This window comes from Macaca nemestrina, chromosome 1 (assembly GCF_043159975.1).
Source record: "Macaca nemestrina isolate mMacNem1 chromosome 1, mMacNem.hap1, whole genome shotgun sequence".
In the NCBI taxonomy this organism is placed as follows: domain Eukaryota; kingdom Metazoa; phylum Chordata; class Mammalia; order Primates; family Cercopithecidae; genus Macaca; species Macaca nemestrina.
Window position 1 is genome coordinate 180,346,953 of NC_092125.1, and position 14,105 is coordinate 180,361,057.

A 14,105-nucleotide genomic window follows, 5' to 3' on the forward strand; every position below is an offset into this window, starting at 1 on the left:
ATCAAGGATTTGTTGAATTAATGAATAGAGCTGCTTACCATTCCTTTAATAGGTCATAATGTCTTGTTTTCTTTCTGTTTGGTTTTCAACAAGTATTTATTAAGCAGCTACTATGTGCCAAACTCTGTGATAACAGGAGGAAAGGCAGTTAAAGATGAATAAGACATGGTTCTGTCCTACAAAAGTTTATAGTCTTGTTGGAGAGACCCACATAACACAGGTAAGTTTGTTATGACCTGGTGGGTCCTAAGGTTAAGCTGCATGCACTGACTTCAGAGACAGTGCTGAGGATACACTTAGCTTGGGCTGAGGGAGAGGGGAAGAGGGCAGAGGAGGTTTCCTAACGGAAGTGATATTTGAGCTGGGTCAGCCAAGTGAAGGAGGATCAAGAGCAGTCCAAGCAGTGAAGACAGCATGAATAAAGCCAGGAGTAGGAAATGGCCTGGAAGGGTCAGGGTGGGGTGGTTTTAGAGCTAGAAGGAGATGAGTACGGCCAGAGTATAACACTTGGTTAAGCCCTCACAGAGAATCAAGGGGGCTGATTCATTCTCTTCCACCCCGAAGTCCACACAGTATCCTGTACACCCCTCTCTTAGCAGTCTCATCTCTTAGCAGTCTCATCTCTTAGCAGTATCTTTGCATTCTGATTGTCCATTCAGAGCTTTATCTCCCTTACTTGGCTATGAGTACTTCAAGGACAGGAACTTTGTCCTTTTATCCTGGGAATCTTCAGTATGGTGAGTTAGTCAGCAAATGTTTTAAAAACTTCTCCCCTGTGCGAGACACTATGCCAAGTGCCAAGGATCCAGGGAAGAAAAAGATAAAGACTTTAAGAGCTTTCAGTGTTTAATCAGGCAAAAATAAAGTCCTTTGAGGTAGATGTTAATACATGTCATAATGTGCTAAAATAGGGGCATTTTGGATGTAGATACAGAGGAACAATGTAACAGTGGCATGATACTCCTGTGAAGGGATGGTTGAAAGAAAGGTAATTCCAGAGTAAAAGTGGCGCTTCTGGAGAAGACGGCATTTGAATTGGCCTTGAAAGGCTTCACCAGGAAAGATGATAGTGAGATGATTATTCCAGGATTATTTTGACTGGAGTGGAGAAAGATAAATGCACCCCTTTCTTGCCATCCTTTGCCCTATAGAAAGAGGCAGATGTATGCTGTTTTGCTGACATAACTCACTCTGAAATAATCAATATTTTTAATTTCTGCTAATCTGAGGAATGAAAGATGAGTATTATTTCCCTGACACGTCCCTGTGAGGTAGAGTATCTTTTCATAAGCTTATCAGTCCCTTTACTTATATTTTATCTGTTATGAACTGCCTACTCACAGTCTTTTCTCATTTTTCTATTGGCTATTTTTTCTTATTTATAGAAATGTTTATACATGATGAATATTAAATCTTTAAAATACATGCTACAAATATTTTCTTCCAGTCTGACATTTGGTTTTAAAGTTTGTTTATGGTATCTTTTGCCATGCATAAATATAAAACTTTTAAGTATCAGATCTGTCAATCTTTTAAGATTTCTGGGTTTTGTGTTTCGCTTAAGAAGGCCTGCCTCACTCTAAATTATTAAAATATCTTCTGATGTTTTTCTTTTCTACTTTAAACTTTTTTTAGTACTTAGATATTAACCTATTTGGAATTTAAATTTTAGAATATGGGATGAGGTAGAAATTTACTTGTTTTTTCTCTATATACCTGTCTAGTTTCCCCAAAACCATCATTAAATAATCTATACTTCTCTCCTGACTTGCACTGTCATCTTTATTATAAACTACATCCCATACATACTTTGATTTGTGTCTAAGCAGTTTATCTTCCTCCACCGATTTATATATTCCTACATACTATTAGCAGAACTTCATGATATGTTACACTCACAACATCTTCTCAGTTATTTTTATTCAGTTTCTCTTCTAAGTGAACTTCAGAATAACCTTATCAATTCTATAAAAATTTTGGTGAAATTATCAAGATTGCTTTAGATATATGAGTTTATGTGAGGAGAATATACATTTTTATTATATTAAAGCTTCCCAGCCAGAAATGTGGCATATCTATTTATTTCAGTCTTCTTTTATGTCCTTCAGCAGAACTTTATAGATCACATAGGACTTGCATATTTCTTCTTAGATTTTCCTAGGTATTTTATATTTTATAGCTTTTTGATGGGCTATTATGAATTTATTTTTATTCCATTACATGTTCTTTCTCTTTTTTTTTTTTTTTTTTTTTTTTTTTTTAAGAGACAAGAAGATCTTGCACTCTTGCCCAGGCTGGAGTGCAATGGTGCAATCACAGTTCACTGCATCCTTGAACTCCTGGGCTCAAGGGATTCTCCCACGTCAGCATCCCGAGTAGCTGGGACTAGAGTAGCTGGGACTACAGGCATGCACCACCACACCTGGCTAATTTTTTAAATTATTTTTTTTTGTAAAGACCAGGGCTCACTCACCATCTTGCCCAGGCTGGTCTTGAACTCCTGGGTTCAAGCAATCTTCCTGCCTCAGCCTCCCAAAATGTTGGTATTACATGTGTAAGCCACCATGTCTGGCCTTCGTTACATTTTCCAATTGGTTCTTGCTGATTAAAAAAGGAGGTAATGATCTTTTATGTTGATTCTTGATTAACTAAGATTATTTCTGATAGTTTTTCACCAGGTTCAGAGTTCCTAAAAATATAAATAGCTGTTAATAAGAGTTTGGTTTCCTCCTTTCTCTTATTTATTTATTTATTTATTTTGAGATAAGGTCTCCCTCTGTTGCCCAGGCTGGAGTGCAGTGGCACTACTGTGGCTCACTGCAGTCTCGACCTCCCAGGTTCAAGCAATCCTCCCACCTCAGCCTTCTGAGTAGCTGGGACTACAGGTGCCCACCACCATGCCCAGCTACTTTATATTTTTTGTAGAAATGGGTTTTCGCCATGTTGGCCAGGCCTGTCTCGAACTCCTGGCCTCAAGTAATCTGCCTGCCTCGGCCTCCCAAAGTGTTGGGATTACAGGTGTGAGCCACTGTACCTGGCCTCCTTTCCCATATTTATACTCTTAAATGTTTTTCTGGCCTTACTGCATAGCTAGATCTCTAGGACAATAAATATTACCAGTGGTAACTGCCTTGTTTCTGTCTTTAGTGCATATCAATTATTGTAATCTTACTAAAACGGAAACCCCTTCTATACCATCCTAGATAGGTGATCATTCAGCCTCCATTGGGATACTGAGTGACTGCTAACCACCTTACGAGCTACTTGCTCCATTTTTACCCAGCTCTGTTGGACAGAGCTTCCTCCTTTAATCATTAACATATTCATTTATTCTAAATCACAGCTTATGTTGCCCTCTGTGTCTCCTTCTAGAGATGTTCTTCTTCAGGTGGAGCCTCACCTTTGGAAATAAACACTGTACCTGGCCCCATCCCACTCTCCACCCCCCAGTTTTGGGAGAGAATGGTTTTCTTAGAGAAATGTAGGGAAGCAGCAGCATTAGGGCAAAGGTGTGGTAAAATTCACTCATTCATTCAGCACGTTACTAGGCACCTACTCAGTGCTAGGAACTGGGCATAAAGAGTTAAAAAAAAAAAAAAAAAAAAAAAAAAAGACACAGTCCCTGCCTTGAAAGAGCTATCTAGTTGGGAGTACAGATACATAAAGTAAGATACTGTGTGTGATCTGGGAGCACACATGAGAGAGCAACTGCCTCTGCCCACAGTTGGGGAAGACTTTGAGCAGGATCTTTAAGGATGAATAGTTAATAAGGGAAAGAAGGGATGAGAGATGGGCTTTCAAACAGCAGAAAAAGAACATGCAGAAACAGAGCCTGAGGAGCAAGGGGCAGGAAAGGTGGAGTGGTGACAAGCCTTGCACTGATGTCTGAGCAGTGGGCTGGAGCCTGCTGGAGGTCCAATCTCCTGTGTCCTTCCTCCAGTGGTGATAGCCCTGCTGTGCATGAGTGGATACCTGATCTGGAGAAACTGGAAGCGGAAGAACACCAAAAGCATGAATTTTGACAACCCAGTCTACAGGAAAACAACAGAAGAAGAAGATGAAGATGAGCTCCATATAGGGAGGACTGCTCAGATTGGCCATGTCTATCCTGCAGTAAGTATTTCTCACTGGGAGAATTCCTACCTTCTGACCATCTTCCCTTCCATCCTTTCTTCTCCTCCCATCCTTTCTTCCTTCCCATCCTTTCTTCCCTCCCTTCCTTCCTTCTGTCCTTCCCTCCCTCCCTTCCTTCCTTCTGTCCTTCCCTCCCTCCCTGTCTTTTTTCTTTCCTTCTTTCCTTCCTTTCCTCCCTCCTTCCCTTCCTCCTTCCTCCCTTCCTGAAACATTTATCGAGAACGTACCATGTATCAGGCACTGTTCTAGGCCCTGGGGAACACAGAAATGCTGGGGTAGGTGGTTAAGGTAAAAAGGTATCAGGACCATCTTGTACCTAGAGGCTTTTCCTGGCAGTAAAAAAGCCAAATGTCTCTTTCTGCTCAGTAAATTTTCAGAACCTTTGGCCTGGAAGGGTAACTGTGGCCATTTAATTCAAATGTATTCATTTCAATACTGTATGCCAGTTATGTGCCAAGCACATTAGATATCAAGTATTCAAAAGTCAATAAGGAATGTGCTTGCTCCCAAGAAGTTGGTAGGGAGTTAGAGATACTAACATACAGTGGTATAATTGTGTGCTGAGTGCCGTGGTGGAAGCTCAGGAGTCCCCTCTTCTAGAAAGCTATCCTTGGCTTGCTTTGTTCTCCCACAGTCCTCCGGGCCTCTCTGCCTCACAGCCCCTATCACACTGTAGTCCACTTGTCTTTTACTCAGTGGTCTCCTCACTAAACCCTAAGATCCTTGAGGGCAGAACTGTCTGATTAATCTGTTTTCCTGATGTCTAGCACAGTATGGCTGACTCCCAACAAATATTTGTTGAATAGATGCTATGGAAACATCAACAAGGGAGCTATGAATTCTGTCTGGAGAATCAGGCAAGGAATGCCTCACAGAGAAGGTGACAGATGGACTATGTCCTTGAAAGATTAATAGCAGTTTTCCCAGGAGAGAAGGAGGGAAATGGCATTCCAGATAGAGGCATGTGCAAAGGCTTAAAGGCACAACACAGCATGGCTTTTTGGGGGAATGAGGACCATGAAGTGGCACAACAGGTGTCACTGTTATACAGCAGAGTCAGGGGGCTGAGTGTGACCTCAGAGGTCATCCACAGTGCCATCCCCCTGTCAGGCAATCAGCAGCTTTGATCGCCCACTGTGGGCAGAGCCCTGTCTTGGGGAGACCAGAGAACTGGAAGACCCAGCCCCTGCCCTCAAGGAGCTTTTTGTCTTGCCGGGGGAACCAAGGTCACAGCTGCACCAACTCCCGAGGAACCCTCTTTCCGAGCTGCCTGTCGTCAAGTCCAAGGTAGGGCAGTGCCACTCTAAGTCTGAGGGGCTGGTGAGTGAGGGCATGAACCAAGGCAGGCGCAGCCAATCCTAGAAGGCTTTCTGGTTTGGGAAGGCTGCAAATTGTAAGCTGGGTGTTGGAGCAAAGAAGAAAAATGGGTTAGTCACAGACCAATGAATGGCATGTGGAAGAAAGCGATCAAGTTTGGGGCAGAGCAGACAGAATTGCTGCTGAGGCAAATTGTTCATGAAGGGGAGACATGGGAAATGAGATGGAGCAAATGAGGAGGGTTAGCAGACGGCCTTGAGGATCCTTAACCTCGGCCAGTCCAAAAAAAATAGTTGCTTGACCAATTTTTGAAGATCAGAGGGGGCACAGTGGAAGAAGCACTGAACTTGGAGTAAGAAAATTCCCAGTTCCATCCTTCCACAGCCCTGTGATCTCAGTCACTTCTTTCTGCTCACTGTTATTTGTTAAATGAGAATAATAACCCGCATTCTACCTGCCTCCTGAGTTTATAAAGTACAAGTGAGATAGCACATGTGAGAGCACTTTGTGACTTACAAAGCACTCTGCACATGTAAAATGACATTATTTCCAGAGAAAGAAATGACTCAGGGGGAGTTACTCCTGATGAGTCTAAGGACTGAGTAATAAGCTTCTGCCAGTTGCAGAGAAATAGAGTAGTAGAATGAGGAAATCAACATTTATTGAGCACCTACTGTGTGTCAGACACTGTTCTCAGTGTTTTACATACATTATCTCATTTAATCTTCAAAATAACCTTATCAAGCCAATATTATTAGCCCCATTTTGCAGATGAGGAAACTGAGACTCATAGAAATTGAATAACTTGCCTAAGGTCATAGCCAGGAAGTGGCAGAACCAGAATTCAAACTCCAGTCTGTATATACACAAAAGCCCATGCTCTTTCCTTTATATCATGAGGTAAATAGCCTTGAAGCTCTGGAAATCAATATTCTCAACAACCTGTCTCTCCTCTGTCGATTTCTCCGGTAACTGTACCATCACTACTGGGGCCTATCTTTGGCCTAGAGATCTGTCTTGGAGAGAGTGGGAGGGTGGCTGGACTAGAATAAGGTAGTCTCAATTATCTACACTAGTGGAGGATGGCCATTGCATTCATTAAAAAACTACAGATAACCCAAAGATGACTTGAAAGGCAGTAGAGTTACTTTTTATCATATGTAGAATGTCCAGAGATGGGAGATACTAGTCTGATTCTATTTTATGCTGGTTACGTTGACCTAGGATACTCTGGGCCCTATGCGTTGTTAGGTACTACATTAAACACTCTCCATGCATTATCTCATTTGATTCCTCAACAACCCTGTGAGGTAGGTCCTATTACTATTCCCATTTGATAGATGATAAAACTAAGTCTCAGAGAAGTAAACTGGCGGGCCCGAATTCACATAACTATAAGAAAAATACTGAAGCTGGGGAGGGTCTTTCCAAAGGAGGGTATCTGGGAAATGGAAAAGAGGCAAACAAGATTACATCAGGACTAGATGGGGAAAGTTAGATGTTATCCTGGAGAAGAAAACACTCAGAATGAAGGGAAGGGAATTCAAACACCATCTATAAATTTCAAGGGTTGTCCTATGTAGAACTGTCTCTGAGTCTGAGAGATGGAATCAGGGAATGTCAGAAGATATAAACAAACAAATTTCACATTAATATAGAAAAGAATTTAAATCTGTTGTCCACAATGGAATAGACTGGCTCAGGGGTTAGTGGGCTCACCATCTCATGGTCAGCCATTTTTGGCAGACAGGAGTCTAGCATCTACCTAATGACTAGAAAGTAGGGGTGAGGGAGAGAGGGATGGAATTTAATTAACCTGCATTGCCTCCCGATTCTGTTTAATCTGTTGGGAAGGTGCAGTATATTACCTTCCTAAATGTGATTAGCATGCTAGAGACAAGTAACCCCATAGCCTGAAATTTAACATTTGCCAAAGCTAACCCACTGAAATTGACCAAACCTAAAATCCTATAAGGGAGGATTGAGAAAATTTAGATCTGAGCAACTCTTCTTTACAAAGATACAAAACAGAATGATGAAAAAATCTACAGCTTTGGATTCATACAGACCTGGGATCAAATTTTAGTTCAGCCACTTGCTATGTGATCCAGAACAAACCCTACTTAAGCTCATTGAGTTTGTTTTCTCATCTGTAAAATAAATAGGATAAATCTTGTCTCTTGGGAGAGTTTGAAGATTATGTGAGCTAATACCTGTTAAAGTAACATAAGTCTGTACTTTGTCAATAATAAATAGTAACTCTTATGGATCTAACGATGAATTCTTTGGTTTGTCTCCCCAGCGAGTGGCATTAAGCCTTGAAGATGATGGACTACCCTGAGGATGGGATCACCCACTTCGTGCCTCATGGAATTCAGTCCCACCCACTACACTCTGGATGGTGTATGACTGGATGAATGGGTTTCTATATATGGGTCTGTGTGAGTGTATGTGTGTGTGTGATTTTTTTTTTTAAATTTATGTTGCGGAAAGGTAACCACAAAGTTATGATGAACTGCAAACATCCAAAGGATGTGAGAGTTTTTCTATGTATAATGTTTTATACACTTTTTAACTGGTTGCACTACCCATGAGGAATTCGTGGAATGGCTACTGCTGACTAACATGATGCACATAACCAAATGGGGGCCAATGGCACAGTACCTTACTCATCATTTAAAAAATATATTTACAGAAGATGTTTGGTTGCTGGGGGGACTTTTTTAGGTTTTGGGGGGTTTGTTTTTTGTAAATAAGATGATTATGCTTTGTGGCTATCCATCAACATAAGTAAAAAAAAAAAAAAAAAAAAAAACTTCAACTCCCTCCCCCATTTAGATTATTTATTAACATATTTTAAAAATCAGATGAGTTCTATAAATAATTTAGAGAAGCGAGAGTATTTATTTTTGGCATGTTTGGCCCACCACGCAGACTCTGTGTGTGTATATGTGTGTGTTTATATGTGTATGTGTGTGACAGAAAAATCTGTAGAGAAGAGGCACATCTATGGCTACTGTTCAAATACATAAAGATAAATTTATTTTAACACAGTCCACAAGGGGTATATCTTGTAGTTTTCAGAAAAGCCTTTGGAAATCTGGCTCAGAAAACAGATACCATGGTTTGTGCAATTATGTAGTAAAAAAGGCAATCTTTTCACCTCTGGCCATTCCTGCGACCCCAGGAAGTCAGGAAAAGCCTTTCAGCTCACACATGGCTGCTGTGACTCCTACTGGGGCTTTCTTGGCTTTGGCAAAGGTCAGTGTAGAGATATTCCATGGTACCAGAGTGCTCAGAAACTCAAGATAGAATATGCCTCACCCTCAGCTACTCCTTGTTTTAAAGTTCAGCTCTTTGAGTAACTTCTTCAATTTCTTTCAGGACACTTGGGTTGAATTCAGTAAGTTTCCTCTGAAGCACCCTGAAGGGTGCCATCCTTACAGAGCTAAGTGGAGACATTTCCAGAACAGCCCAAGTTTACTATAGAGACTGGCCCAGGCTCTGAACATCTGGGACATGCTGTGGTTGAGAATAAAGATGGTGGAATAGGTTTTATTACATCTCTTATTTCTCTTTTCCCCTTACTCTCTACCATTTCCTTTATGTGGGGAAACATTTTAAAGTAATAAATAGGTTACTTACCATCATATGTTCATATAGATGAAACTAATTTTTGGCTTAAGTCAGAACAACTGGCCAAAACTGAAGTCATATTTGAGGGGGGAAATGGCATACACAATATTATAGTATATTGGATATTTATATTCACACAGGAATTTGGTTTACTGCTTTGTAAATAAAAGGAAAAACTCTGGGTATATGTATAGATGCTCTTCATTATAGACACCTTCTTTGCTTTTCCTGGCCTTGCGGGAGGAAGGGAGAAGTGCTCTTTTCTATTTGTGGGGTCTCCCATTGGAAACATAATCCTATAGTCCCAGAAGGATTCAGTCCCCACTGGCTTTCCCATCCAAAGAGAAAGAGTTTGAGTTTCTTAACTCTGTTGTTCTGCCACTTACTCCCAGTAGACAACCAGGGACAAGGTGCAACATGGAAGTGTTTGACTTAAGTAGGAGCAGAGGAGATGCATCTAATCTCATCATACCTGGAACTTGACACACTTAACCAAATGCCTTCCCATCCCTACCTGCCAGATGCCCCCAACTCAATGAAGGTTGGATGTCTCACCAGCTTGATACCCTTTGAATTTTCAGTCAGACATTCTGGAGTTCTAGCATCCTGTACCTAGGACCTTCCTCTGCATCACTCTTGGCCTCCTAAACTCTAAGAAAATAACTATATTCTGGAGCTTGGGCACTGTGTTTTGCATAATCCAGCAATCTCCTCATGACATGCATGTGTTGATAGTCCTGAAATATTCCATTGAGAGGGTAAATGCAGTTGACCTAGAATGACCAATACCAAACAGAATTTTAAGAACAGGTGGCCAACTCCTATGGAGCTTACTCACATTACCATTCTTTTAAGAACGGAGAGTAAAATTATTTTTGACTGAAGAAAAATGATGACAGTGAAAAACATGGAAATTTACTCAAAACAAGTGACTTTTCCTGTAACCTTCTTCCAAAGAAACTGAATTTTCCAAGGAATTAAATGATAACAGTGGATAAGGCATAGTTTCTAAACTTTCGGTCAGATCCTGGCATTCACAGAAAAAAATAATGAATGGGGTCTGGACATACAGCCTGAGATCTCAAAATGATGATGAAATTCACAGCTTTCTCGGAGACATCCATGTTTCTTGCATATGCTATAACTGCAGTTTGAAAGAGGCAGCTATGGGAGCAACCCTTTACAAGAAACAAATTGTGAAATGCTCATTTGTTGGACAGCAGTAAACAGATGAAACCTGAGGAGTCAGATCCACCTTCCCCCATTCGCAGAGGCTTTTCAGCCTCATTTTGAGGTGTAGTTACATATCTTTTGCCTTTTGCCCCCTGTGCATAGGTATCTACAGCCAATCATAGATCACAGAGTCACTGGACTATAGAGCTGGAAGGAAGCTCAGAGATAATGCCAAGAGGGCAGAAAATGTATCAGAAGCCAGTCCCAGTGCTTTTCCTCCATTTCCATCTGCAGGAAGACTATTTTGGGCTGCCTGAACATTGTATCAGACCTGCTACCTATACTATGGTCTACCTCTCCTCCAGTGGAATTACAAAGGCACTAGCTGAAATGCCTTCTAGAAACAGAGAAAATGAAAACTACTTATCTACTTTTGATAGCACGGATTATTTATAAAACAGATTGAAGTAACCCATTAACTGGCAAAAAGAGAATGAGATCGGATTTAAATGTATGGCAGTAAGTCCTATTGATCCCTCCAGTTATCTCAGTATGACTGCAGTATATTCATTCACTAAAACCACTCATTAGATACCAACTACACACCTGGCACTGCAGATGTAAAGGTCAGTCACACATGTTCTGACTTTACAGAGTTCACAGTAGCAGTGGAGGAAGATATATGTGGAAACAAAAAAGGCATCGATTCTATTCAGAGCACTGTTAGGGCACAATGGAGAGAGGGGTCTTTCTACCTGAGAAGATGAGGAATAGGGTCATCGTAGAAGTGACTTTAAGTCTTAAAATTAAGAAGGGGATTCCAAGCTGCTTCAGGCAGAGACACACCGAGCTAAAACACAGAGGTATGAAATAGCATGGGGACTTTAGGAACTGCACAGTTCATTCTAACAGGAACAAAAGGCTCAAGGGGTCAAGAAATGAGGCTGTATGGAAAGAGGTTCAATGTAAGTACTTTATAAAATAGATTAATTTCTGATTCAATTAAGCATCTCTTGATCATTGTGTACAAGGCACTAAATTCATCATGGAAAATTCATTAGGATGCATTGCCAGCACTTTGCAGACCTGATGTTATTCAGCCTCAAGCTTTCCAGTGGCCAAAGGAAAATGCTGACTGCTTTTCACATATTTGAGTCAAAGATTTTTTTATATGGTCAACGAAGACTAATACAAGGGCAGTGGGATTTTCACAGAAGCATGCCATGTTGTTGAGAGCCTCTTAGATCTTCTCAACTGTGAGAGAAAAAACTGAAAATTTTGAAGACACTGAGTCTGGAGAGGGGATACCAATCACTGTCCAGTCAGGCGTTGGTGGGAATGGGGAAATGGCACAGGAATGCAAGCCTCTCCACCCTACCCCCGAAACTCCAGCCATACACTCATCATTTCACAAAATATAAATGAGTTAGCATTAAACATTTCAGAGTAAATAATTCCTTTTCCCGAAATGCATGAAGATAGAGTAACAGTCTTCTCACACTGTATTTTTAGGGTATGGAAAATTTAGAAGGTTAAAGAATTACTGCTTCAATTTTTCAGTTAAAAAAAATCAGGAAGCTCTGTTCATTCAGGCTATGCACCATGTGCACAGTCAAGAATTAGCAGAAAACCTCTGCATTTACAAACACTTTGTGCTATAAAAAGTAATTTTTAAAAAGCCACTTGTGTGTGTGTGTATATATATATATATTTAAAGCCAAGGTTTTGATACTTTTTTACAAGAACTGCAAGAGAAAACAGATACCTGTCCAAACCATATACTTTTAAAATAGCATTTTTTTTTTTTTCCATACAAGCTGTTGTTAATTTGGGGGTAAAATGCTGGTTTGCAAACTTCATCAAATTGTTCCCAAGTGGATTTTCCTTGTTTGTCTTCCCCCACCAACCCTCAAGTTACCATATTCGATGTAAGAATCAGGCATGTTAGAATGTTGTGTCACACTAACCAGTTCTGCTCTTTTTGTCTTTTCATTCAAGTTCCATTAGCTTCTGTGCGCGGTGCCCTTTGCAGTCTGGTGTCTCTTCCAGAGGCAAGGGGGCTGAAGATGGCGTGCTGCATCTCACTAGCTGTACTAACATAATCTTGGTAAACTGAAAACCAAATGTGGACATTTGTAAAATCAGTGCACTGTTTCTAGAGAGAGATTAAATTCATTTTTAAAAAATCTTTAAGTATTGTTTCATTGTAATACTTTAATGAGCGGGAGTGAACTGAGTCCCTAATGTGTACCAGTATTCTACATACATTATCTCAATCTTTGTCAACAATTCGGTGAGGTAAATACTATCAATACTATCCACTCCCATTTTATAGATGAGAAAATGGGTGAAGTAACTGCCCAAAGTCACAAGGTTATTTTTAGTGCCCCCTAAGATCAATTGTAACGTAGCATTCTCTGCCTAAATTTTCCTTCTCTGCCTCTATATGACTAATTCCTATTTGTTCTTGAGTACTCCACTTAGGTAATGCCTCCTCCAGGAAGCCTTCCCTTCTCTCTAAGACTAGGTTAGATAACTCACCTCAGTACTTCTATAACAATTTTTGCCTACTTGCATCCCAATACTTCTGCCCTACCATTCATTCCCATGCCATTGGGGTTGCTTTTGCCAAGGTCATCCAGGACCTTCTCGATTATAAATCTGGTAAACATTTTCAGTCTTGATCTTTCTTGACCTGGAAGCAGTAGTTAACACTGTTAGCCACTCTTTTCTTGGAATACTCTTATTTTGGCTTCCATGATACCATATTCGTGGTTTTTCTCCTATCTCTCTGGCCACATCTTCGTCTCCTTTGCCCACCCTTTAAATTATGGTATTCCACTTCAAATCCATCCACTTTTCTATCTCCTTTACTTTTTTTTTTTTTTTTTTTTTTTTTTTTTTTAAAGAGACAGGGTCGCACTCTGTTACCCAGGCTGGAGTACAGTGGTAGGATCATAGCTCACTGCAACCTTAAACTCCTGGGCTTAAAGCAATCCTCCTGCCTCAGCCTCCTGAGTAGCTGGGACTACAGGCACATGCCACAATGCCTGGATAATTATTTTGCTTGCCTTTTTTTTTTCTTTTTTTCTTTTTTTGACAAGGTCTCTTTCTCTGTTGCCCAGGCTGGAGTACAACGGCATGATCTCAGCTCACTGCAACCTCCGCCTCTTGGGTTCAAGCAATTATCCTGTCTCAGCCTCCTGAGTAGCTGGGGCTACAGGCGCATGCCACCCTGCCCAGCTAATAGATTACTTTAACTACTTATCTGAATGTCATACGTCTAGTCTCTTCATTTTCCAATCTAACCCACAACACTGCAGCCAAAGTGTCTTTCTAAAGTGCCATAGATGTATCACCACCACTTATTTCCACTTTCCTGTTTAAAGCCCTTCAACTGCTTTGCTGGCACTAAAATTCAATATTCTTGGGTGTGCCCAAACTCTTTTAATATGGTTTATAAAGCCCTTCATGATTCAGCTTCTGCCCCATCTCCAGCCTCATCACTCACTGCTCTATATTCTAATCACACAGTTCTGGGCCTCTGTCTGGAACATTTCCTTCAGGAACATTTCCCTAAGGACCCTACACTGTATTAGGAGTCACCTCATGTGCTTCCATAGTACTCTGTGCTTCCTTTACTGGAAATCTTATCCTTACATTGTAATTGCTTGTATGCTCCTTAACTTCCTCCTCTGCAAGCTCTGTAAAGAACTGTCTTGCCCAACATTGTATCCTCTCTCTCTGCACATGACACTCAGTGGATGCTCAATAAATGATGCTGAATGCAGGCACGGCAGACACACACAGACCATGCTCTTTCAGTTACACCACGTCTCATATCC

The 14,105-nt window shown here is 40.8% G+C and overlaps 1 protein-coding gene across 16 annotated transcripts in view; it reads left to right on the plus strand.

Moving 5' to 3' along the window:
- The window catches only part of LOC105495074 (LDL receptor related protein 8), an 84,829-nt gene extending 72,381 nt beyond the window's left edge, over positions 1-12,448 (plus strand). For 12 of the 16 annotated variants that reach the window (XM_011764255.3, XM_071092784.1, XM_071092760.1 and 9 more), the window contains 3 exons: positions 3,941-4,113; positions 5,245-5,421; positions 7,754-8,266. In XM_011764255.3, coding sequence (XP_011762557.2) covers positions 3,941-4,113; positions 5,245-5,421; positions 7,754-7,792 — 389 coding nt within the window. In that variant the 3' untranslated portion in view covers positions 7,793-8,266. Of the gene's footprint in view, positions 1-3,940; positions 4,114-5,244; positions 5,422-7,753 lie in introns of all 16 variants that reach the window. The other 4 variants (XM_011764254.3, XM_011764258.2, XM_011764251.2 and 1 more) reach the window with 3 other exon arrangements.
- Positions 12,449-14,105: the final 1,657 nt, after the last annotated feature.